General features: G+C 43.9%; 2 protein-coding genes and 1 non-coding gene across 3 annotated transcripts; all 3 read left to right on the top strand.

Annotated features, from left to right (window-relative positions):
- The first annotated feature begins 957 nt into the window (after positions 1 to 957).
- On the top strand, positions 958 to 1,065 carry LOC136511526 (small nucleolar RNA R71). The gene has a single exon (XR_010772749.1). It is a non-coding gene; the product is annotated as a small nucleolar RNA R71 (small nucleolar RNA).
- A 6,296-nt stretch (positions 1,066 to 7,361) lies between these two features.
- Positions 7,362 to 8,185, top strand: LOC136458557 (probable glutathione S-transferase GSTU6). The gene is made up of 2 exons (XM_066458506.1): positions 7,362 to 7,682; positions 7,784 to 8,185. Exons 1-2 carry the CDS (start codon positions 7,362 to 7,364, stop codon positions 8,183 to 8,185), a joined length of 723 nt encoding a protein of 240 aa, XP_066314603.1.
- A 6,828-nt stretch (positions 8,186 to 15,013) lies between these two features.
- LOC136486952 (probable glutathione S-transferase GSTU6) lies at positions 15,014 to 15,852 on the top strand. The gene is made up of 2 exons (XM_066484046.1): positions 15,014 to 15,340; positions 15,460 to 15,852. The coding sequence occupies exons 1-2, from the start codon at positions 15,014 to 15,016 to the stop codon at positions 15,850 to 15,852; spliced, it is 720 nt and encodes a 239-aa protein (XP_066340143.1).
- Positions 15,853 to 24,454: the final 8,602 nt, after the last annotated feature.

Raw genomic sequence — 24,454 nt, 5'->3', positions numbered from 1 at the left:
GTGTACAACAAAGTATCTCCATTGATTTTATCATACATTACCTTAGGCATGATGTTGACACTTGCTCCGAAGTCACAGACAACTTCCTAGAAGATGTGAGGTCTAGTGGCGATAGGGATGACAGGTCTCCCTAGATCACCTTTCTTGTTGGGTAGGGTGTAATCTATCCACCTTCTCTCTGATGGTTGCGTGTAGTAGAAAGCTGCATTGTGAATATCGACAAGATTTGCAGTTTCTAGATCTTCCAGCTGCCCCAGAATCTTACCTTTGTTGGATGGAGGAACAACAGCCGCTAGCTAAGCTATTTGTGATTCTATCATTTTATTAAAGCTATGCTGGTTCTTAATGGCAGAAGCAAAGCTATCCATTCTGTTACTTATATTTTCTAGAATTTTATCATTGGCAGCTACCTTCTTAGATAATCCTTACATAAGTCTAGATTGGCCAGCAATTAATTCTCTCAAGGGTGGTTGATTGAAGTTATTATAATTATTACCTTGAGGGTTACCTTGGTAGTTCAGCCTCTGTTGCTGGTTCCATCCTTGATTCTGTTGAGGATGATAGTAGTTGTTGTTGACGAAGTTCACATCCTCATGGGTTTTAGGGCAGTTGTTCCCTTAATGCCCAGTGTTGCCACACACTTCACATGTCATGCGGGAATCATGAATGTGCATGACTTCTTTCTTCTCATTAGTTCGGACTTTGAGCTTCTTCATTAGCAGGTCCATCTTGGCAGATAGCATGTCTACCTCCTTGAGTTGATGTATACCTCCACCTCTCTTCTAGATCTGAACACATTCTTCATTCCAATCTTGGTTGGAGGACATCTTCTCTACAAGAGTTGTTGCAGCTGGAAGTGTGAGTGACAGGAAAGCACCTCCAACAGCAGTATCCATAGTCTCATGGGTACAGTTGGTCAACCTATGGTAGAAGGTCTGCTTGTGTAGCCAATTTTCCATCCCATGATGAGGACATTCTGATATGTAGTCTTGAAAGCGTTCTCATGCCTCAGGGATAGATTCATCATGTATTGCTGAAAACATGAGATTCTCCCACGTAGAGCATTGGTCTTACCTATGAAAAAGAACTTTGCTAGGAAGGCAGTGGAGCAGTTATCCCATGTAGTGTTTCTATCTTTGTTGGCATAGAACCACTGCTTTGCCTTCCTCAAAAGTGAGAATGGGAAGAGGCGAAGTAGTATGGTGTCCTTGGTTAGTCCTTTGATGGTGAAAGTGCTATAGATCTCCAGAAAGTGTTGGAGTTGTGCACTCGCATCTTCATGTGCCTTTCCACAAAAATGGCTAGCCTGCACCATGTTGATGAGAGCTAGCTTGAGCTCGAATCCATTTGTCTCCAACATTGACATTAGGTCCAGTATGGATGTTGGCAGTGGTTAGAGCAAAGATTTCATGAAGAGTCATGTCAGCCATGGCTTCAAATTCTAGTGTTAAGCTTCTCCTTATATGGTTGTCTTCTAACTCTAAAGCTAAAACTTTTTTGAGTTTACCCTTAGTCCTCTTAAGTTGTGCTTCTAGATCATCAACGTAGTTTGTTCGAAGGTCAAAACCGGTCATACATTACCCTGCATAAGATACAAAAGTAGACAAAACAAGGGTAAGCCTGTCTGAGCAGAGGTTAGTGGTTTATCTCGACCACATCAAAAAGTATAAGTTTATCAATACTTCCTTCTTGCCTAGCTACCTTCCACGGCAACGATGCCAGAAATGCTTGTTGGTATTTATTAACTTGTCACTTAGTTTAATAGACAACTATTATAAACCTATATCTTCTGACATTACTTTACTAGGTTGTCACCCTAGTGATGATGCTAGAGATACTTGTTGGTACTACCTAGCATTACTATTAGAATAACTCTAAGTAGTTCTTTATTAATTTATGTGACTAGAAAGAATATATATGAATGAAAAGGGATCTGCAAGCGCATAAATAATATACCATTGTAGCACTTCACCCGAGATTATTTTAGGTATCATTATTTATATTTTCACCATAGGGAAGGTCTAGCATGGACAAGTATTGATAACTTATACTATTGATGGAGAAGTAAACCATGACCAATATTCTACTCATAACAGGGGTAAGTCATAGGATAAAATATATATATATATATATATGATAACTATTGATCAATGATAATGATAAATCACTCAGAGTACTCCTTTCTATGACATTAGCATGGTCAGGTAGAATATTAGAGGAATAATTCCTAAGTCATTCTTAATTATAAGTCAAAGTATACATTGATTAGTGCAATTACACCTAATAGTCATTGCTAAGATCATCTTTTTATCTACACATAAGGGACATTACTAAGGGTGATTAAGAACAAATCTTGTCCCCCTTCGTAACCAGATCCTACGTGCTACCTACATCGGGGAGTGGACTACAAAGGACTCAACGGGAGTGTCACGTCCGCGATCTACCACATGACTAGGAATATAGGGTGTATCCATAGGTAAACAACGTATAAGTACCACACTTACACAATTTCGACCACCCACCCATGGATCCTTAGGGTGAGCTCTATACGAACATATGCATGAATATGATGATAATCCAACTATACTAGGTATATAATCAAAGTAGACAATGAACATTATAACGAAGAACATGAATAAGATGAATACTAATATTGTCATAACAATTGTAGCAAGGATATAAAAGTAATGGAGACAAAAGAGAGGGCGGTACAAACATTATACCGAACCACGCTCTTGACACGATCGGGAATCCAAGCGAAGCCTGCTTGCCTCCCTCTAGACCTAGCCTAACTAGCTATACCCTAGAATATGATGGAGCTCTGAGGATGATTAGGGTTTCTGTCTTCTCAAATGACTTGATGCCTTCAGGGGGGCAGGGGCTGATATATATAGGCCAGAGCGTCCAACGTGAGCCTTTGGATCAAACCAACTTAAGAAATGACGTAGATGCAACCTAGGAGGTGGTGGAGAATCGACATTACAACGTGGAGGCTAACAGGTGGGCCCATCGGCTAGGCGGCCTGCAGGTGGGGCCGGCCGCAGCCTCTACCTCTCTGCCTCGGCGTGGTGTCCTCTGGTGTCCTCTATAACCTTCTAGTGTCCGTTTCACGGTGGATAAGCATAATTAAATCTAACATGTAGGTCCACCTTGACGGTTTTCTAGATAAACCCTACAAAAATCATAGATTCACCAAAACTTGTGGAATTTATTAGTTTAAACTCCTAAACCTTTGTTGGTGATCTCATTTGTGCTCATTTGTGCCTTATACGATGCTCTACCTGTGAGTGCACCCTGTTCCCTAGTCGTGTGGTAGTAGCGGGAGGTGACAGCCCCGTCTATCCTCTATAGTCCACCCCATGTTGAGCAGGTTCTTAAATTGTAGGACCGTAGTCGTGTCAGTAGAGTTATCCTTTTGTGGTGCTCTACCGTCTAGCGGCGTCCCGAAGTGCACAAGAGTAGAGTGAGTCTTAGCTATAGTCAGGTATATATATACTTGGTTCCTGTAATAAGAATATTGTAGGAATCTATCTCACCTGTTTTCTCCTAAGTTAACTAGTTTATATTATCTTTATAGATTTATCCCCTGTGTGTCATTCCACATAAATCTTATCATTACCCTACTACTCTAGTTATGTTGGTATGTTAGTAAATACTTCTTTGTTATTATTTAATAAATCTTTACTCCATTATTTTCCTGTGGTAAAATATAAATAATGATACCTGGAATACTCCCGGTAAGATGATACACTGATGTTCTGTGCGCTTGCAGAATCTATAAGATTATATTTGCGCTCACAAACGTTAACACTGCTATCCGAACCATCTGGCTCCTCATCCTGTGGAACCTCCTGCTAGAGACACCAAGTAAGCTAAGACCCTCTCAATTAATTAGCATGTGTGGCTACCTAGTTACATGATACCTAAGTTACCTGGTCATCTTGATACAACTAGAGACAAGTGGTAGGGCTCCATGGTTCCTCGTTCTCATCGTCCTGATTGACACCGCCACCGTTTGTCAAATCATGCGGCTCTCGCGTCCCAGCGATATCAGCCGCTTCTTGTTGCCTATCGGTTCTTTTGCGATGGGTTAATGGGCGATGATGAGTCATGGCTGTGACATGATCATGGTCAATTTTGGCTGCGTACAACTACTAGTAGCATTTGTCTTGGCCCTTGGATCAGTAGTGGCATCTAGATGTATGACCGCTTCATACAGAGCCAAGGTGGAAGGCTGTATATACAGAGCATCACTGGCCAGGTGCTGTGATTGCTTCTAACCTGGTCGAAAGGATTCATCCCATCTGTGCTCAAACCAAATCAAAGGTGCCTTACCTCTCCACCAGTGTTCTTATAGAACATAGTATTGACAGTCCTCCAGTCCTTCCCATTGGTGGGGTGCCTCATCATTGTATCTTTCTTATGCTCTTCTCCATACTAGCGTAACAGCTTCGCTGACTTTGCATTTGCAAACAGTCTATGCACCCGAGGAGCTATAGGGAAATACCAAACGACCTCTATGGGACCTCCTCTGGTCTTGGTACCCTCATCTGACATCCCTTCCTTGTAATGTGGAACTTCACACTTGGGGCACACATCTAAGTCTTTGTATTCATCTCCCCGGTACAATATGTAATCATTGGAACACGCGTAGATTTTTTTAACCTTGAGACCAATGGGGCAAATCATTTGCTTGGCCTGGTATGTGTTTTCTGGCAACTCGTTTTTAGCAGTTTCCTTATTATACCTAACAACTGATCGAAGCCTTTATCGCTCAATCCATTTCTAGATTTGACCTCTAACCGCATGATATCCGCTTTCAGTTTGCTCACTGGACAATCCTTATACAATGGTTTTTCGCCATCTTGTTTCATTTTCTCTAGCTTTTTCAGTTGTCTATCACTAAGACATCCACCCTCCACATTATGTAGCAGCTGAGAAATACCATCATCATCCCTAATGTCATCAGCTAGCGTATTCCTAAACACATCATTAACTGTGGTCATAGGTTCCATGTTGACACCGGATTCAAACACATCATTAACGCTAGCCATAGGTTCCTCGTTAGTAACAGCCTCGTGGAGGGCAACATCAGGCATGGCCACATCATCATCGTTTTCCTGCGGAACATTCACACCAACCTCCCCATGCATACTCCATATCGTATAGTTTGGCATGAACCCCTTGGAAATCAAGTGTATTCGTGCAAACTCAATTCTCTCCCATTTCCTTTGATTCATGCAATTTTTGCATGGGTAGAAGACAGGGTTTCCATCACCAACATTGGCTTTGGCATCGGCGATAAACTTGCTAACGCCAAGCATGTACTGCTTGTCCGTTCAGGACAGATGCATCCACTCTCGATCCATCTCTCCACAAAAAATATTGAGACAGTAATTACAGAGAAATTAATAACAAGTCGAGCTTAATGAACAACAATTATAGCCCGAAAGTACCATTTATTCTACACTTATTTAATTTAGTCACTCCATTTTAGGAAAAAAAATTATTCTACACTAATTATTAGAAAATTAAAATTAGTAGCCCCGGCCATATAAGTTGAAATTCGTAGCCCTGTAAAAACAATTATTGCACAATAATGAAGAATAATTATTATACTCCATGCCACATAAAAATAGAGACGCTAATTAAAAAAACTAAAATTGAAGACATGATCATGAACAACAATGTAGCTCCAAACAACATGTTGGTAGGCGACACATGGATTAATTTGCTCATCAAAATTGTAAAAGAATCTACTCTACTCCTAAGAACTAATTATAGCATCACATACTAACAATCATCTTGACCACCATGTAATTAGCTAGGAATTTAAATGTGTTCATAGACACCAACCTTTTAGATGATGGATTCATCATAATTTGCTTGGAAGCCTTGCATAAAGTTTAATTGAAAAAATGCTCTCTACAATGAAGAAAGAACTAGAATAAGAATCAAGCAATGTAGTCATCAAAACAACGCTAATTAAGCAATAAAATCAAAGGAGTGGATGCTTGTTACTAACCTTAAAGCAAAAAGATCAAGTCATTCTTCCAAATCCAAGAGCTAGCATTATGGTGAAGAGCGGCCACAACAATGGCAGGAGCGGCTCAAACGCGCGCCTCTGCGCTTGAGATGGAAGAGAGGAGGAAGAAGAGGACGGCGCCAGCTTGTTATATTGTCATTTTATCACCGTCGGTTCTTGGCTAGAACCGACAGTGATAAATGGCTGTCAACTCATTGCCAATGACAGTGAAACTTCTGTCCCACGGTGCTAGTGTAGATTAATTTTCAAGTTTTAGAAACGGTGTAGACCAAGTTTTCAGCTAAAACGGAACTCTTTCCCTCTCTCTTTATAACTCTAGTCTCATGTCATCATCTTTGCTTACGTGGCATCTTATTTAATGAAAATAAAACCCTCCACTCAAACTAATTAGCACACGTGTATTTGGAAATTAATCCCCTCAGACGTTGGCACGAGCATCATGGATGATGTATTTGCCGTTGTTGCCACATACGGTGGCCTCGCCGAAGCTTAAATACCGTACCGCTCGTCTTGTCTAGCCAACAGCCTGGCAAATTAAAGCAATAATAGGAAGCAAAACAAGGCCCAAACCCGCGCACGGAATCGCACGGAATCGCTAGACAGTGATAAACTTGCAGGTGGTTCAGCTTGAGCTTGTTAGGCTAACGAGCCAGCTCGGCTCAGCTCGTTAATATTATGAGTAGAGGGGCAGCTCAGCTCGGCTCGTTGGTGAGTTTGAGCTGACTCGTTTAGCTCACGAGCTATTAAAAAAAATAGGACACATATGTTTATAATGTTCGTGCCATAATAATTTTAGAAGGTGACGTTCACCATTATGCAACCATACATAATTAATACATATAAGGTTCATCAAAAGTATCAACCATACAACATAGCTGGTACATCCATGATCTATGCAGTTTCAGCATACTTACTAGTTGCTCGCCTCCACAGACTTATAAAAGCCCATAAATTTAATGTCAGCATCATCATCTTCTCCCTAGAAAACAATCCATAAATCAACATTTAAGTACCACAACAATTATAAAATCAAAATTCATATGAAAGCTGAAAATAATGATTACATATCAATAAAATAGTTGTACACTTCTAGGTCAGCATCATCATCTTCTGGATTCATAGTCGTGGGCTGATAGGTCTCAGCTCGTTTGAGCTCGTGAACAGCTCGCGAGCTGGCTCATTAAAGCAGCGAGCTAGATTTTCAGCTCAGCTCGTGAAAAAATTAAAACGAGCCGAGTCGAGCCGAGCCGGACACGAGTCAAGCGAGTTGGCGAGCCGCGAGAATTTTGTCCAGCCCTGCTTGCGGGTACATGAAATGGCTGGAGTTGAGCTGAAGCTACTCGGCACATGGGCGAGTCCCTGGGCGTGCACAGTGAGAATTGCCCTGCATCTCAAGGCCCTGAGCTATGACTACGTCGAGCAGGACCTTGATAACAAGAGCGACCTCCTCGCGTCCAACCCCGTGCACAAGAAGGTGCCTGTGCTCATCCACAACGGGAAGCCTATCAGTGAGTCGCTTGTCATCGTGCAGTACATCGACGAGGCGTTTGCAAGCAATGGCGGTTCCTCACTCCTCCCCGCCGACCCTCACGAACGTGCAGTTGCTCGTTTCTGGGCCGCTTACATCGACGACAAGGTCTCACCACCATTCGCTAATTTTCGTGCATCAATGGCTCACTGCATCGGTTTAACATTTTGATGCATGTTGCTCACATCCATGTGTGTTCAAGTGTGCAGATAATAACGGCCTCGTGGAAGCAGGCATTCAGTGCCAAGACGGAGGAGAGGTTGGAGCGGACGAAGCAGATGCTCGAGGGGGGGGGGGGGGGGGGGGGGGGGGGGGGGGGGGGGCAGAGAGTCTGTTCCAAGGGAAAGCCTTTCTTCGGCGGCGACAGCGCCGGGTACTTAGACGTCGTTCTTGGCGGGCTCCTCTCGTGGCTGCAAGGAACCGAGGCGCTGTGCGGTGTGGAGTTCTTTGACGCCGCCAGGACGCCGCTCCTGTCGGCGTGGGCGGAACGCTTCGGCGCCCTGGACGCTGCCAATGCCGTCTTGCCGGACGTCGGCAGACTGGTCGAATTCGCCAAGGTGAGGCGCGCACAGCAGGCTGCAGGAGCCCAGGCTGCGGCCGCGAAGAACTAACGCAGCCACATCACGACGGTCGTGACTCGAGAGTGCGGTCCGGTCGGAGGAAATGTTTGGTTGTGTAGCTCAATCAAATAAAGAAGTTTATCGTTGTTGATTGTTGACCATGATTTCCTGATTCTTGTGATGTAATATAGACTATATATAGTGAATAATGAAGTTTTGTTCTGTGCTGCGAGTTCATGTGCATCACACATTTCGTTGCATAGTCGCACTTTGTCACGCTCTACTAAGCTTGCAAGCTTAATTGTGTAGTGCTACTACTCCTTCAGTCCCATCATTCTCACTTCTCGAGAAATCAACATTGTCAATCTTGAATAAATATATAAGAAAATATTTATTTATGGTATATAATGAGTATTATTAGATAGACTGTTTAATATATTTTCATAATAAACTTATTTAAGGATACAAATATTGCTAATATTTTTTACAAAACTAGTCACTTTAAAAAGTTGGATCAATACAAATGACATAGCAAACATTTTTTATGGGGCGGAGGGAGTAACAATTTGTCATGGCCAATCGTATGTTCTATTGCAACGACATGTACGTTGCTAGTCTGTGTATAAGCCAAATCGAATATGGATTCACCATGATGGACGTGGAGCCCTCGTTGACATGATCAAAATACATATCCTATTTCCTCCAATGTAGAATTGAGGGTGAGGAAGCTACTATCCCCCCCCCCATCCGCCCCCGCGCGCGCAAGCCACCATTGTCGATACCTCCTCATCGTTGTCCCTTCTCGCGCCCAGCCAAGCCCCTGGTCGCGAACGCCTAGCAGCTTCTCCACCTAGCTCGTTCATTGCCATCACCTTTGTGAGCACTACCACCGTTGCCATAATCTTCTTCATGCCCGGCCTATAGCGCTTGTGTGTTCGGTCAGCTTGATGCTTCACTCCTTGGCTCCTATGCTATACCGCGTTGTTTGGATCAAGATCAAAACCCTAGAGCCCTAATATGACTTGATATTCATCATTTTTCATGCAATGTTCCCTATTGGGGCTTAAGTCCGTGTTGTTGATGCTCTAGGGGTTACATACGTATCGAATTGAACTAGATTCTTCTTCATTGTATAGTTACTGTTGAAAAATCTTTATTGGCACATGATTCCTATTTCTAATTGCCTAATCTATCAAAATTGGTCATCTTGATATCTTTTTCAGCGTGTAGGTGTTAATATTTATGATGCATACTTAAGGAAAATGACACCTAGCTAGGGTCATTAAGTGATTTTGGTGATTGAGTGACAACATGATCAATTGGACTAATATATGTTGTTTGCTAGTATATAAGGTTTTAGTCCTACGGATGCAAGGATGGGTTTGTGCATGGCTACATGAAGATCAAGTGACCAACACATCAATCAAATACCGAGGAGCTGCTATGTAGATCCTAGAAGAGATAAGCAAGAAGTCCAAGACATCAAGTGGAAGAAACTTGAATGAAAGACACAAAGAAAAGCACTCATTGGGCACCAGAGTGCACCATTGAAGATGTATGGTGCTAAGAGATTAGTTGGTTGCGCAGTCAGAGGGTTCAAGAAGATGACATCACCTTAACTTCCAATGGCACCAAAGTGCACACCACCACATTTTAGGTTTAGAGCCAGTTGGAGGCATGGTGGAGAGCTGTAGAGGGCATCGGACAGTTGCACACTAGCACCCTCTTCCTTCGACATTTGATGCTTAGAGCAAGGACCTTTTGGTGCTTTGATGCCAAACGGGGAGAGAGTGTGACACTAAGGCGAAGTCGTGAGTTTTGTAGCTTAGACCTTGGTTTTATTGCATTATATCTAGCTAGGTTGTAATATAGTGCTTGTATATTTTGTTTGTCTATGCTAACCCAAACAAGCTAGGTGACACAAGTTCTGTTTTAAAACTTTTATTATATATCTCTTGTCACGCTAATGCTTGTTTGGGGACATTTTCTTATAAATTTTGATTGAAACAAGTGGTTGGGTTCCAATTTGGTGATTTGGACTTTTGGTGGTTGATGAACACAAGTGGTTGTGCACTAACATATGTTTTGCAGATGTCAATCACATTTTGTTAGTAATAAGAATGGCCACACTGTTAGTCAAGAAGTTCCTTGCAAAGGATTTAACTTTTTTCTTCTAATTGGTAATACTTCTATTAAAATATAGAGTGAAATACACTGACGGCCCTTTAACTTGTCGGCCTGTGCCAGCTCGGTCCACGAACTTGCAAACGCGGAAAATGAGCCCCTGAACTTGTCAAGTTGTTCACCGTAGGCCCATTTCCCATCAGGCACGGCCTCCAGGCGACTTGGCAGCGTCAGCGTGGCGGACGAAGCACGTGAGCCGCACGTTTCAATACCGAACGTAGGTGACAATATGCATCTAGGCTGCTCCGCCTCATCAAATCTCCAAAATCATGTCTTCTCCTCTTCAAGTTCATCGTGTTGGGGGCGAGGTGGCTTGCGACGGAGGCAAAAGTCGGTGACTTTGCAAGATTCTATGGAAGAGCAACGACAAGATGTACCTGGGGAGCGTAGGTTTTCGCTGCCATCGCGGTGAATCAGCGGCATGGCGCCATGCCTGCGACCGGAAGGGGAACCACCGCCGGACTACGATTAGTCAATCGAAGCTCAAAACCTTCTTATTAGTGCCTTTAGGATGTGGTGGTGTGCGTGTACTTGTTCCTGGTGTAGGCTAATTTCGTTTGTTTTGGTGGCTAGGGTTTAGGGTTCCTGGTGTAGCCTAAATAAATCAAGTAGTAATGAGCATCATTTGGTTCAATGTAGGCGATGCTAAGAATAAGTTCACTATTGAGGTGCACCACTGTGGTTTCTTTGTTGGTCAGGATTCGAATAAGGCTTACATTGATGGAGAAGTGAACTGGTTTGACCATTGCGAGGTAGATACCTAGTCTCCATTGTGGTTCTTGGATTTTGTTGATGAGTTGAAATGTCCTAAAATAGATGCTCTGAAGATATATTGGTTGCTTCCTGGAATGGATCTTGCTCGTGGACTTAGGGTGATTGAGTCAAATTTAGAGACATTAGTGACGACTGGCATTGTTGACAGGGTGAAGAACCTTATTGTCTATTTTGATCATGATAACAGCATGCCTGGCATAAATTGGGATGACATAGTTGCAAACCTAATTGCTTCACTGCCCGAAGTAATCAGCCTAGCCAAGGGAGGATTTGTTGGGAAGGAAGAAGGAGAAGAACTGCCACCATTTGAAATGGAGCAGGATTCAGTGCAGCAAGATTTAGTGCAGCATGATGTGCATGGAGATGATGGTGACAGTGAAGATGACTCTAATTTCAGTGATAGTGATTATGATTTAGAGGGAGATGATGATGATATTTTTGTGGACTATGTTGATGAGGATGTCACAGAGGAGACTGGCAGCAAAGGTCGGTAGAAAGGTAAGGGCAAGAAGGTTGTTGGTAGCAAACTGAAGGGGAAAAAGGTTTCATCTTTGGTTGTTTATAGAGAGTAGTCAACAGATGAATCTGAGCTAGAATTGCCAGAATCTGATGAAGAAGGACAAGGTCTAAGGTTTAAGTCATTCAGAAGTAAAGACATAGACAATCCCATCTTCAAAGTTGTCATGATATTTGAATTAGTTGAGATGCTCAGGAAGGCTATCACACAATATAGCATAAAGCAGAGGGTAGAGATCAAGATGCCTAGGAATGAGAAGAAAAGGTTGAAGGCTCATTGTGCAGATGGGTGTCTTTGGAATTTATATGCTTCAAGTGATAGCAGGACTCAAGGGTTGATGATCAAGACTTATCATGGGCAGCACACTTGCCAAAGAAAGTGGACATTGAAGAGATGTACCTCAAAGTGGCTTGCTCATACATACTTAGAGTCCTTTCGGGTTGACCAGAAGATGACACTAACTAACTTTGCAAGGACAGTCCAGAAGGAATGGAATCTGACACCCCCAAGAACTACACTTGCTAGGGCTAGGATACTTGCTATGAAGGTGATACTTGGTGATGAAGAAGAGCAGTACACTAAGTTGTGGGATTATGCACATGAATTGAGAAGAAGCAATCCAGGGAGTACTTTCTATCTTAATCTTGTTGTAAACCTATTCTCATCCTTGTATGTTTCTTTGGATGCCTGCAAGAGGGGCTTCTGAGCTGGTTGTAGACCTATAATCTGCCTAGATGGTTGCCACCTTAAGACTAAGCATGGAGGGATAATGCTCACTGGAATTGGAATTGATCCAAATGACTGCATTTATCAAATTGCATTTGGAATTGTAGAAGTTGAGTTTCTGACTACTTGGAAGTGATTCTTGGAACCATTATAGCAAGACCTAGGCATTGAAAACACATACCCATGGACTATCATGACTGACAAACAGAAGGTACCAGCTGTTGCACATCTTCTTAACTTGCAGCTGTAGTATTCATGCTAATTTATTCTTGTCCATTTACAGGTTCTAGTACCAGCTGTTGCATAGGTTTTCCCAGAATCTGAACACAGGTTCTGTGTCAGACACATATATTCCAATTTCCAGATGCAATTCAAATGTGAGAACTTAAAGAACCAACTCTGGACTTGTGCTAGGTCAACCACAGTAGTTAGGTGGAATGACAACATGGAGAAGATGAAGGTCCTTAACCAGAAAGCTTTTGAATGGCTGGAAAAGATGCCACCAAATACTTGGGTTAGGGCTTTCTTTAGCACTTTTTCTAAGTGTGATATTGTACTAAACAATAGTTGTGAGGTGTTCAATAAATACATACTAGATGCTAGGGAAATGCCTATCTTGAGCATGTTAGAGCAAGTGAAGACACAACTGATGACATGGTATCATACAAAGGACAAGGATGTAGGCACTATGTGGGATGGTCCTATTTGCCCCAAGATAAGGAAGAAACTTCATAAGAATTCTCAGTGGGCAAACACCTGTTATGCACAGCCTGCTGATAATGGCATTTTTTAGGTCAATGTAGTGGACAGACAATACACAGTGGACCTACGCATTAGGCAGTGTGATTGCAGGAGGTGGGAGCTGACTTGTATCCCTTGCTCTCATGCTATATCTTGTTTGAGGATAGAGAGAATTCCTCCTGAGTCCATGGTTCATGAGTGCTACTCTACTGCAACCTACCTGAAAGCATATGGTCCCAAGATTTATCCTTGCAAAGTTAGGAGCATGTGGCAGAAACTTCAAGGACCAAATGTACTTCCACTAGTCTATGAGAAAAACGTTGGCAGGCCACCCAAGAACAAAAGGAAGTAACCTCATGAAGTCATGGGCAAGTTTGGTCCTAAAATGTCCAAGCATGGTACTATCATTACTTGCTCTTATTGTGGAATATAAGGGCATAACAAAGGTGGTTGCAAGCTAAGGAAGGCTGGGATCAGGCCTGAACTACAACCTCAAAACAAACCAAATGTGGATCATGACCCAGAAGGAGGATCAACTGAAGGTTTTGAAGAACCAGTTACTAGCCACGTAAGTGAAACTCATTTAGCATGTCAATTGGATTAATAGTTCATACACTCTGAAGCATGGATAGTACTAATTACTTGTACTGATTACACATTTACCTACTTCACCAACAGGACTAACAGAACAAGAATGAGCACAAACAATAGAGCAACACAGACTACAAATATAGTCTTCAGCACCATGACTACTTCTTTCACCATTTCAGCAGATACAGCTTCCCTCTTCACCCAACCATTGTTGCGTACTCCTCCATCAGTGTTCATCTTCAAATCAGGGGATTCCACCATGGTTGTGCCTGCATTGCTGGGACTTGCTTGAGCACCAATAGTGTTCTTGTCGAACACCACCTCCAAGTACTCCTTCTCCCACTTCCAGAAAGGGCAACCGATTCCATCTCACTACAAAAATCCCTAATATCAGCTTTGAATCTAGCAAGAACAAGAATTTTATCTTAACTGAACCACTAACCTTATAGAACGAGTAGCAGTAGAACACCTGCCCAAAGCTCCATTCCTGCTTCGATACCCGGCACACTCCCTACACTGGAACAATGGTATATCGGCTGGATCTGCTGTAGACGCCCTTGATTCGCTAGCCATGGTGCCGATCTGATCTCGACGACGGGAGCAAGAGGAGGAAAACAGACGGGAGAGAAAGGACAGATGCTAACAGTGGGTTAGTTGCCCTTTTCAATACAACTCAAGGTGTCGTCTGCAAAATTGCTAACGTCCAGGAACAGCAGAAATCCCACAAGAACCAATTGTTCACCACGCTGGCGCTGCCACGTCGTCTGGAGGCCACGCCGGATGGAAAATGGGTCTGCGGTGAACAACTTGACAAGTTCAGAGGCCTATTTTCTACGTTTGCAAGTTTGTGGACCGAACTAACACTGCCCGACAAGTTAAAGGGCCGCCGGTGTATTTCACTCTAAAATATTTATCAATGAGGTGAATGAATAATATCAAGATTTTCATTGCTATAATATTTACGGTTTTTTTCCAATACGGATTTCTACTATCTAATTTCTGCCCATAGAGCCAGCCCACATGAAAGGAAAATAGAACCTTCTTCGATCTGTGTAACTCCTGGGTCTTGAACCACTCATGGATTTTTCTAACTCCCTCTAGTTTTTCGTTGACTGAACCACAAATGCGTCCTATGGTTTTTCGCAAAATTCTCATCAGTCAATCAACATTGGCTCATAAACATCGATCGAATGACGGAGTAACCAACGCCCAGCTGTATTTATACCGCTACTCTGCTTTGTCCAAGAACAACCACACAGCAAGGCAACAAACACGTCCGGTCCGGCCGATCGAAGAAGACGACGAAATCTTAAACACGCCGCTAACTTACTGCAGTTGCAGGAAAAATGTCAGGTGGAGGCGACGAGCTGAAGCTTCTGAGCACATGGTTCAGCCCGTTCGGGTCCAGGGTGAAGCTCGCGCTCCACCTCAAGGGGCTGAGCTACGAGTACGTGGAGGAGGATCTCATGAACAAGAGCCAGCTCCTCCTTGAGAGCAACCCCGTCCACAAGAAGGTCCCCGTTCTCTTCCACGGGGGCAAGGCTCTCTGTGAGTCCATGGTCATCGTGGATTATATCGAGGCGGCCTTCCCTGACGCAGGACCGCCGCTTCTCCCCTCCGACCCCTACGAACGCGCCGTCGCTCGGTTCTGGGTCGCCTTTATCGAAAACAAGGTACCATGCATGATGCTTTCTGAACCAAACGCACATGTTGTTGGCGACTCGATCGATACTACAAACTCAAGGATTTGTTGGTTATTTGTGTGTGTGTGTGTGCACACACGCGCATGCAGTTTGTGGCACCGTGGTGCCAGATGTTCGACGTCACCAAGACGCCCGCCGAGAAGGCCGAGGGGTTGAAGCAGATTCTTGCGGCGAGGGCAACCATGGAGGGCGCTCTGGAGCAGTACTCCAAGGGGAAGGGGAAGCCCTTCTTCGGCGGCGACAGCGTCGGGTGCGTCGACATTGCGCTGGGCGGACTGCTCGTGTGGGTGCGCGCGTCCGAGGTGCTGTCCGGCGTCAAGTTACTCGACGCCACCACGGCCCCGCTCCTGTCAGCGTGGGCGGAGCGCTTCGCCGCGCTTGACGCGGCCAAGGCGGCGCTGCCAGACTTCGGCAGGGTGCTCGAGTACGCCATGAAGATGCGAGGCCCAGCGGCAGCAGGCGCTGTGGCGGCGAACAAATGAACGGAACCTATGAATCTTGAGCTCGATGAACGTTTACAGCGTGCAACACCGAATAATGTTACGAATACAGGTTATACTCATGTCGTGTTCTTCAGTTGCATCGTGCATGCACGTTACAGTTAGTGTGGTCGTCTGTATGCATGGTTTTTACGCCGTGTATATACGTGCTTTTTCCCTTTTCTAGGCTTATATATGTAGCCATTTTTAACAATGTATGGTTATCATCAAGCTGCACGTCCATAGTTTATTAATCAATAATCTTATAATCATATACGTTTAATTTGGATGTTATGTTAAAGAGCAAAATTCACCGCTGATCCCTGAACTTGGCTGTCGGTATCATTCAGATCCCTAAACTTCTAAAGTGATATATGAGTCAGTAAACTTGGCATATGGTGTCATCCAGGTCTCTGAACTTTCAAGGTGATCACTGTACTCACTAGTAGAGAACAGACATTTGATCCTCGGCCAAAATAAGCTCTAATCCCGGCATTTTTTGCGCCCGGGACTAGAGATACCTTTAGTCCCGGTTGGTAGCTTCAACCGGGACTAAAGGTCCCTCCCAACGGCTACTGCGCCAGACAGAGGTGGTAGGGACCTTTAGTCCTGGTTGGAGCCACCAACCGGGACTAAAGGTAGACTTTTACTCCCGGTTGGTGGCTCTAACCTACTTTTACTCTCGGTTGATGGCTCCAACCGGGACTAAAGGTCTCTGCCACCTCTGTCTGGCGCAGTAGCCGTTGGGAGGGACCTTTAGTCCTGGTTGGAGCCACCAACCGGGACTAAAGGTCCCCCCTTTATATCCCGGCCGTCTTCTTCTTCCTTCCCGAGCCCGAGCTCAGCACATTTTGAAGCTCACTGCACTAGTGTTCTTGCTTCCTCCCTCCATTGTTCCTCCATCCATTCTTCGATTCCTCCGTCGATTTCTTCGATTTCTCCGTCGATTCTTCAGTTGTAAAGCTTACCAATCTCATACTCTCATTTTTCACCATTGTCTTATCTCATTTTATTCACTATATATATATATGGTTCTTTATTTTGGTTTTTTTTCATTTGTAAGCAATTTGAGCTCAAAATCACTTCAAGCTTACATATTTACATGAAGGAATGTTAAAGTAGCTATTAAAAACTAGTATTCACCGTTCATTTGTAGCATGCATAGCACGCTTCATTGTTTAGAGATATAGAGAATTTTAGAGTTTTTTAATTTTATTTGTTTATAAAATGAGAAATTTATAGTGTATTAAAAAATGAGTATAGGGACTAGTGCCTCCGACTGGTATGACAGATGCAATGCAAGGCCGTGCAATAGGAAGCAAATCCGTTCTCTTTTGACGATACGCCCGAACAGTCGGGCCTGACAGATTTGGTGGTTGAACGGGTCTGTCGGCCGTCGCCGCGCGACTGTACGACAAAGAACGGCATCGATCGACCATAGTATTTTATTGTTCGGAGTCCGGTCCGGGGTGTATTGCAACGCAATGACAATTGACAATGTGTTGCTAGGTCAAAATATGGTCATTTCTATGGACTCCGCGACTAAACATTTTATTTTAACTTTTTATGAAATAAAAAACTTAGAAAAATTATAGAAAATCCGTATTAGTTGAACTTGCGGACCGTGTTTAGCTCGGCGAGCATGTTCTCTGCCGAGCGGTAACGGACATCAAGGAGGAGCTTTGATTCTACGAGGGAGAGCGGCAACGGTCGTGGAAGACCGTGTTCCCTTCCTCGTAGAATCGGAGCTCTTTCTTGACCTAGTACGGTACCGTCTGGTGGAGAAATGCTCGTCGAGATGATCACGTAAGCAAAGTTAACTAGTACGGATGGTTATTTATTAAAACATGTTTTTGAGCTATAAATCCTGCTGGCCGTCTTCTTCCTCCCCGAGCCCGCCCGAGAGCTTAAGTTCAAATTTAAGCAGTGTTCTTGCTCTTTCTTCATCCATTCTTCAATTCCTCCATCGATTTCTTTGATTCCTCCGTCGATTCTTTGGTTCTAAAGGTTACCAACTTCATACTCTCATGCTTCATCATTGTCTTATCCCATTTTGTTCACTATATATATATATGGTTCTTTATTGTGGTTTTTTTCATTTGTAAGCAATTTGAGCTCAAAATCGCTTCAAGCTTGCATATTTACATGAAGGAAGGTTAAAGTAACTAGTTGAACTAGCAGACCGTGTTCATTTCGGCGAGCATGTTCTCTGCCGAGCAGTAACAGATGTCAAGGAGGAGCTTTGATTCTACGAGGGAGAGCGGCAACGGTCGTGGAAAGACCGTGTTCCCTTCCTCGTAGAATCGGAGCTCTTCCGTGGCCAAGTACGGTGCCGTCCGGTGGAGAAATGCTTGCCGAGATGATCACATAAGCAAGGTCAACTAGTATGGATGGTTATTTATTCACACGTCCTGATATCGTCGCAGTAGTCTGTCAATCACCGCACCCAAACGTAGTATATATATAAATATAAACGATAATCGATTGTTATGTGTGTACACTCCCATCCTTCTGTTAATTTGCGGAAATATCATGTGAATTACTTACCTGCCGCAGTAAAAGACACGAACACAATGACCATTAAAAATATCATTGTTTAGAGATATAGATAATTTTATAGTTTCTTAATTTTATTTGTTTATAAAATGAGAAATTTATAGTGTATTAAAAAATGAGTATAGAGAGTAGATGGCAACTGCTTCCGGGTCCTCGGCCTCTCATGGGTTTCCAAAGCGACTTAGGCTGGGCCTCCCTCTCATTCCATGTGGCAAGTGTCATGATTAGACGAAGATTGTGATGGAGTACCGAGTGAAGAAGGAGGGTCCCAACAAGGATCGTATCTTCTACAAGTGTCCGGATTGCAATGTGAGTTATTTTATCGTATTTAATGATTATGGTTAGTTTATACCTATTTTCATGATGGTTGTGATTAAAGTTCTAATTTTTTGTTTTAATTTCAGTGGGATGGCAGTGGACGATGTTCAGGCTTCTACTGGGAGGAAGAGTATGTTGAACTCGTGCAAAAATATCTTGCACAACAGGCAGATACGGCGGCTAATGAGGCAGTGATCCAGCCAAAGAAGCCCAAAGATGTTGCACAATAGGGGGATCTATCTGTTTTAGTTGAGATTGGTCGCGAAATCCTTGTGCTCCTGAAATGTATTTTAGCTTTAGTTCTTTTAGTGGTAGTTGGGATTGTCTACATTGTAGCGATGCTTTCATAAATTTGTACCTTTTGTGGTGGCACGCATGTTGTATAAATAATTAATTATGATCTAGGTTTTAATATGGTATTTATGTCATGTAATGCAGATGAGCCGGCATTGGATGTACAATGCTGATCGCCGCTCCCAAGAGTTCATTGACGGCGTGCATTCTTTGTTACGTGCGGCCGAGGCAAACAAACACGACGGTTTCATGTGCTGCCCATGTGCCATATGTAAGAATACGGTGGAATATCCTTGCTCAAGGACTCTTCATTCACACTTGTTCAAGTCGGGTTTCATGCCAAACTATATTTGTTGGACGAAGCATGGAGAAACCGGCGTTGTAATGGAAGAAGGTGAAGAAGAATGAAAGGACGATAATGATATTATTCCCGATGGTGCGTGCTTTAATGATACTGCAATGGGAGAAGCTGAAGAAGAGGTAGCCATAGAAGATGAGCTTGCTGATGATCTTTGTCAGGTCATTCGTGATGCACAAAGAGAATGTGAAAGTTAAAAGGAGAAGATCAAGTTCGAGCGGATGCTAGAAGATCACAAGAAACCGTTGTACCCAACTTATGATGCAGGGCAGAAAAGTTGGGAACCACACTAGAATTATTGCAATAGAAGGCAAAGAATGGTGTATCTGACAAGGGATTTGGAGAGTTACTAAAAATCCAAAAGAAGATGCTTCCGAAGGACAATGAATTGCCCGCCACTACCTACGAAGCAAAACAAGTTGTCTGTCCTATGGGGCTAGAAATCGAGAAGATACATGCATGTCCTAATGACTGCATCCTGTACCGTGGCAAAGAGTACGAGAAATTGGATGCATGCCCGGTATGCCATGCATCGCGGTATAAGATCAGGCGAGATGACCCTGGTGATGTTGAGGGCGAACGTCCGCGGAAGAAAATCCCTGCCAAGGTTATGTGGTATGCTCCTATAATACCATGCTTGAAAACGTCTGTTCAGAAACAAAGAACATGCAAAATTGTTACGATGGCACAAAGAAGACCATAAGGTAGACAATATGTTGAGACACCCTACTGATGGGTCCCAGTGGAGAGCAATCGACAGAGAATTCCTAGAGTTTGCAAATGACACAAGAAACTTAAGGTTTGCTTTAAGTACAGATGGTATCAATCCTTTTGGAGAGTAGAACAGTAGTCATAGCACTTGGCCTGTTACTCTAAGTATCTACAACCTTCCTCCTTGGTTATGCATGAAGCGGAAGTTCATTATGATGCCTATGCTCATCCAAGACCCGAAGCAACCTGACAATGACATCGATGTGTACCTGAGACCACTTATTGACAAACTTCTCATTTTGTGAAATAAAGAAGGTGTACGTGTGTGGGATGAGTACAAACAGGAACACTTTGATCTGCGAGCATTGTTGTTCATAACAATCAATGATTGGCCTGCTCTAAGTAATCTTTCAGGACAGTCAAACAAGGGATATAATGCATGCACACACTCTTCGGTGATATTAGAGGTGTATTCTTGAAAAAATGTCGAAAGGTCATGTACCTTAGCCATCGTCGATTTCTTCCTGCAAATCACCCCGTAAGAAAGAAAGGCAAGCATTTTAAAGGGAAGGCAAACCACCTGACCAAGCCTCACAACCAAACCGGTGAGGATGTACTCGATATGGTCAATGATGTGAAAGTCGTCTTTGGAAAAGGATATGGCAGCCAACCTGTTCCGAACGACGCTAACGGTCACGCATCCATGTGGAAGAAGAAGTCCATATTTTGGGACCTACCCTATTGGCAAGTCCTAGAGGTCCGCAGCTCGATCGACGTGATGCACCTGACGAAGAATCTTTGTGTGAACCTGCTAGGCTTCATGGGTGTGTATGGAAAGCCTAAGGACACATTTGAAGCACGACAAGACCTGTGTTGTTTGAGAGAAAAAGACAACCTACATCCAGAGAAGACAGATGATGGACACCATTACCTACGTCCTGCCAGCTACACTCTAAGCAAAGAGGAGAAGGAAATCATGTTTGAATGCTTAAATAATATCAAGGTACCATCTAGATTCTCCTCGAATATAAAGGGTATTATAAATGTGCCAGAGAAGAAATTCTGTAACTTAAAGTCCCATGACTGTCACATTTTCATGACACAATTACTTCCAGTTGCATTAAGAGGAATTCTACCTCCAAATGTACGTCTAGCCACCGTGAAGCTATGTGCATTCCTTAATGCAATTTCTCAGAAGGCAATTGATCCAACTGATCTAGCTAAACTACAGAATGATGTGGTTCAATATCTCGTCAGCTTTGAGTTGGTGTTCCCTCCTTCCTTCTTTGATATCATGACACACCTCCTAGTTCACCTAGTCAAGGAGATTTTCATTCTCGATCCTGTGTTCCTACACAACATGTTCCCCTTAGAGAGATTCATGGGAGTCCTAAAGAAATATGTTCACAACCGTGCTCGCCTAGAAGGAAGCATCGCCAAGGGCTATGGAACAGAAGAGGTCATTGAGTTCTGTGTTGACTTTATTCCCAACCTTGACTCGATTGGTGTTCCTGAATCGAGACATGAGGGGAGACTAAGCGGAAAGGGGACACTAGGGAGGAAAACATATATTGATACGGAGGATGATTATTTCAATAAAGCGCACTACACAGTTCTACAGAACTCCTCTTTGGTAGATCCGTATATTGAGACACACAAGGATCTCTTATGATCTGAGTTTCTAGGGAAGACTGAAGCTTGGATTATGCGTAAGCACATAGAAACTTTCAGCGGTTGGTTGCGAAAAAAATGTCAAGGTGATGAGAGCATCCATGAGCAACTGTATTTATTGGCTATGGAACCATCATGGCATATCGTCACATACAAAGGGTACGAGATAAATGGGAACACATTCTATATAGTAGCCCAAGATAAAAGGAGTACAAACCAAAACAGTGGTGTCCGCATAGATGCCATAGACCTGAATGGGAATAAGCAGACATATTATAGCCACATAGATGAAATATGGGAACTAGAATATGCACCTACTTTGAAGATCCCATTGTTCAAGTGCCAATGGGTCAAGGTGACCGGAGGCGGGGTAACAGTAGACAACGAGTATGGAATGACAACAGCAGACCTTAGTAATATTGGATACAAAGACGAACCATTCGTCCTTACCAAGGATGTGAATCAGGTGTTCTATGTCAATGATATGTCTTCCAAACCAAAAAGATGGAAAAACAATAATGACTCAACCAAAGAGCCAAAGCGCCACATAGTTCTTTCAGGGAAAAGAGTCATCGTGGGAATTGAGGACAAGTCGGACATGTCAGAAGATTATGAAAAGGATGACCGAATTCCGCCATTCAAAGTGAACAAAGACCCTAGCATCTTGGTAAATGATGAGGACACTCCATGGTTACGACGCGATCATAACCAAGGGACATACGTAAAGAAGAAGTTCACTGCTGTGCCCACTTGATGATATAGTGATTTAATATAGTGTGTGTTTGAGATATTATGTAATAATTGTGAATTCAGATGTTTATTATATCGTGTTTCAAATTAAATCAATGTTTGATTTGGTGGGATTTCTCTCTCGAAAAGTTAAATTAGGATATTGAGTGATGAAAAATTAAAATATTAACATTAAAATGATGTGAAAACAAATTTCCTGTCCAAAACCAATAGTTTTAATAATTTTAATTAAACACTACATTTTTGCATTAATGAAATAATAAATATTAGTTACATTATATTTTATAATTATAACAAAAAAATAAAAAAATTAGGTTATAGATTTTTCCTATGTGCAATAAAGAAAAAAATCCATATTTTTAACAAAATAATTTTATGCCTTTTATTTAATTTACTATGTATTTAACAAGACTATTGCATTTTATTAAAAAAATTTGCTCAAAACAGGCGGGAAACGAAACTGCAGCCCACCTTTACTCCTGCGTGGGAAGCCCACCCGAGAGTAAAGGTGGGCTACAGTTTCGTGGCCCGCCAAAAAAACCCTTTACTCCTGGTTGGTAACAAGCACTGGGAGTAAAGGTACCTTTACTTCTGGTTGGTAACATGCACCGAGAGTAAAGGACCTTTACTCCCAGCTGGTGGCTGGCACTGGGAGTAAATCTCCCTAGTATATATGCGCCAGTGCCTAGCGTAGATCGATCCCCTCCTCTTCTTCCTCGTCGAACAGCCGCCCTTTCTCCTCTTCTTCCTCACGCCGCCGCCGGTCGCCACCCCACCTCACGCCGATGAGCCCTCCACCGCGCGTGCCTCCGTAGTCTTGAGGTGAGTTCTCTCGGACGCCGTCCTCTCCTCGGACAACAAGGCCATGCCGTGCCGTGTTCGTGTTCATCGAACAGTGCCATACGTCATGTTCGTCAACAAGGCCGGCCACCTCGAACGACGCCGTCCTCTCCTCGGCGGTGAAGAAGGGCCAGAGCAGAACGCACCCGGCGATCCGGATGACGGGGTCAAGGGCGAGCTACCCACTGCCGTACCGGACGGCGATGTGGTGTGCGATGTTTGCCACCGGCCGAGTCGCTGTAGATGAACGCCCTACCTAGGTCGGCCGAGTCATCGGCCAGCCACGGGTCAGCCTTGGCCTAGGCACGGAGCCACGATAGGACGGCCTCGGCGTCGTGGTGCGTCGCGGGGAGGCGGTGCTCGGGCGCCAGGCGGTAGTCGGCGGAGAGCACGAGCGCCGGGAGCTCCGCGGCGAGCCTGAGCGCGTCGGCATGGAAGTGGGGCAGCTCGAAGCTACACAGGCAGAAGCCGCCGTCGTGGAAGTAGACGAGCGCCGGTAGCTTATTATTGGCCATCGTCGTGTTTTCGTCGGTAGGCCTGTACATGCGGAGGCGGAGCACGTGCGCGACATTGTAGATGACGTCCTTCCACTGTATGGGCAGGTTGGACGGCACCTCGCCCTAGAGAGGGAGCGTGGAGTACTTCGCGGAGCGTGTCATGGTGCCGTCGCTAAGAAGCTACATGATGTCGAGGCAGTCGTCCACGACGTGCGGCGTGGTCGCTAAGAAGAAGTTCACTCCTCGGCTAGCTCCATGACGTTTAGGGTTTATACGGCGGAGCACCGCCGCTCTCGTTAGGGTTTATATGGCGGAGCACCACCGCCCTCGTTCGCCCTAGGGTTTAGGGTTTATACGGCGGAGCACCGCCGCCCTCGTTCACCCATGTGTACAAACATATATACGACGGCGCAGAGCACCACCACTCTCGTCACACCGCCCTCTCTCGTGGCCTAGTCGATCAACATTCGTATTATCGTTATCGTTAACGCTAAACAATCACACTAGGGCGAATTGCGTCGGTGACTAGGGCGAACCGCGTTGTTGATGTCACCGACGTGGTTCGCCCTAGTCACTGATGCAATTTGCCCTCGGCCGTTTATGTATAGCC

Source organism: Miscanthus floridulus, chromosome 1 (genome assembly GCF_019320115.1).
Source record: "Miscanthus floridulus cultivar M001 chromosome 1, ASM1932011v1, whole genome shotgun sequence".
Classification (NCBI taxonomy): Eukaryota; Viridiplantae; Streptophyta; class Magnoliopsida; order Poales; family Poaceae; genus Miscanthus; species Miscanthus floridulus.
Note: the sequence above shows the minus strand (reverse complement) of the source record. Positions and strands in the feature narration are given on the sequence as shown.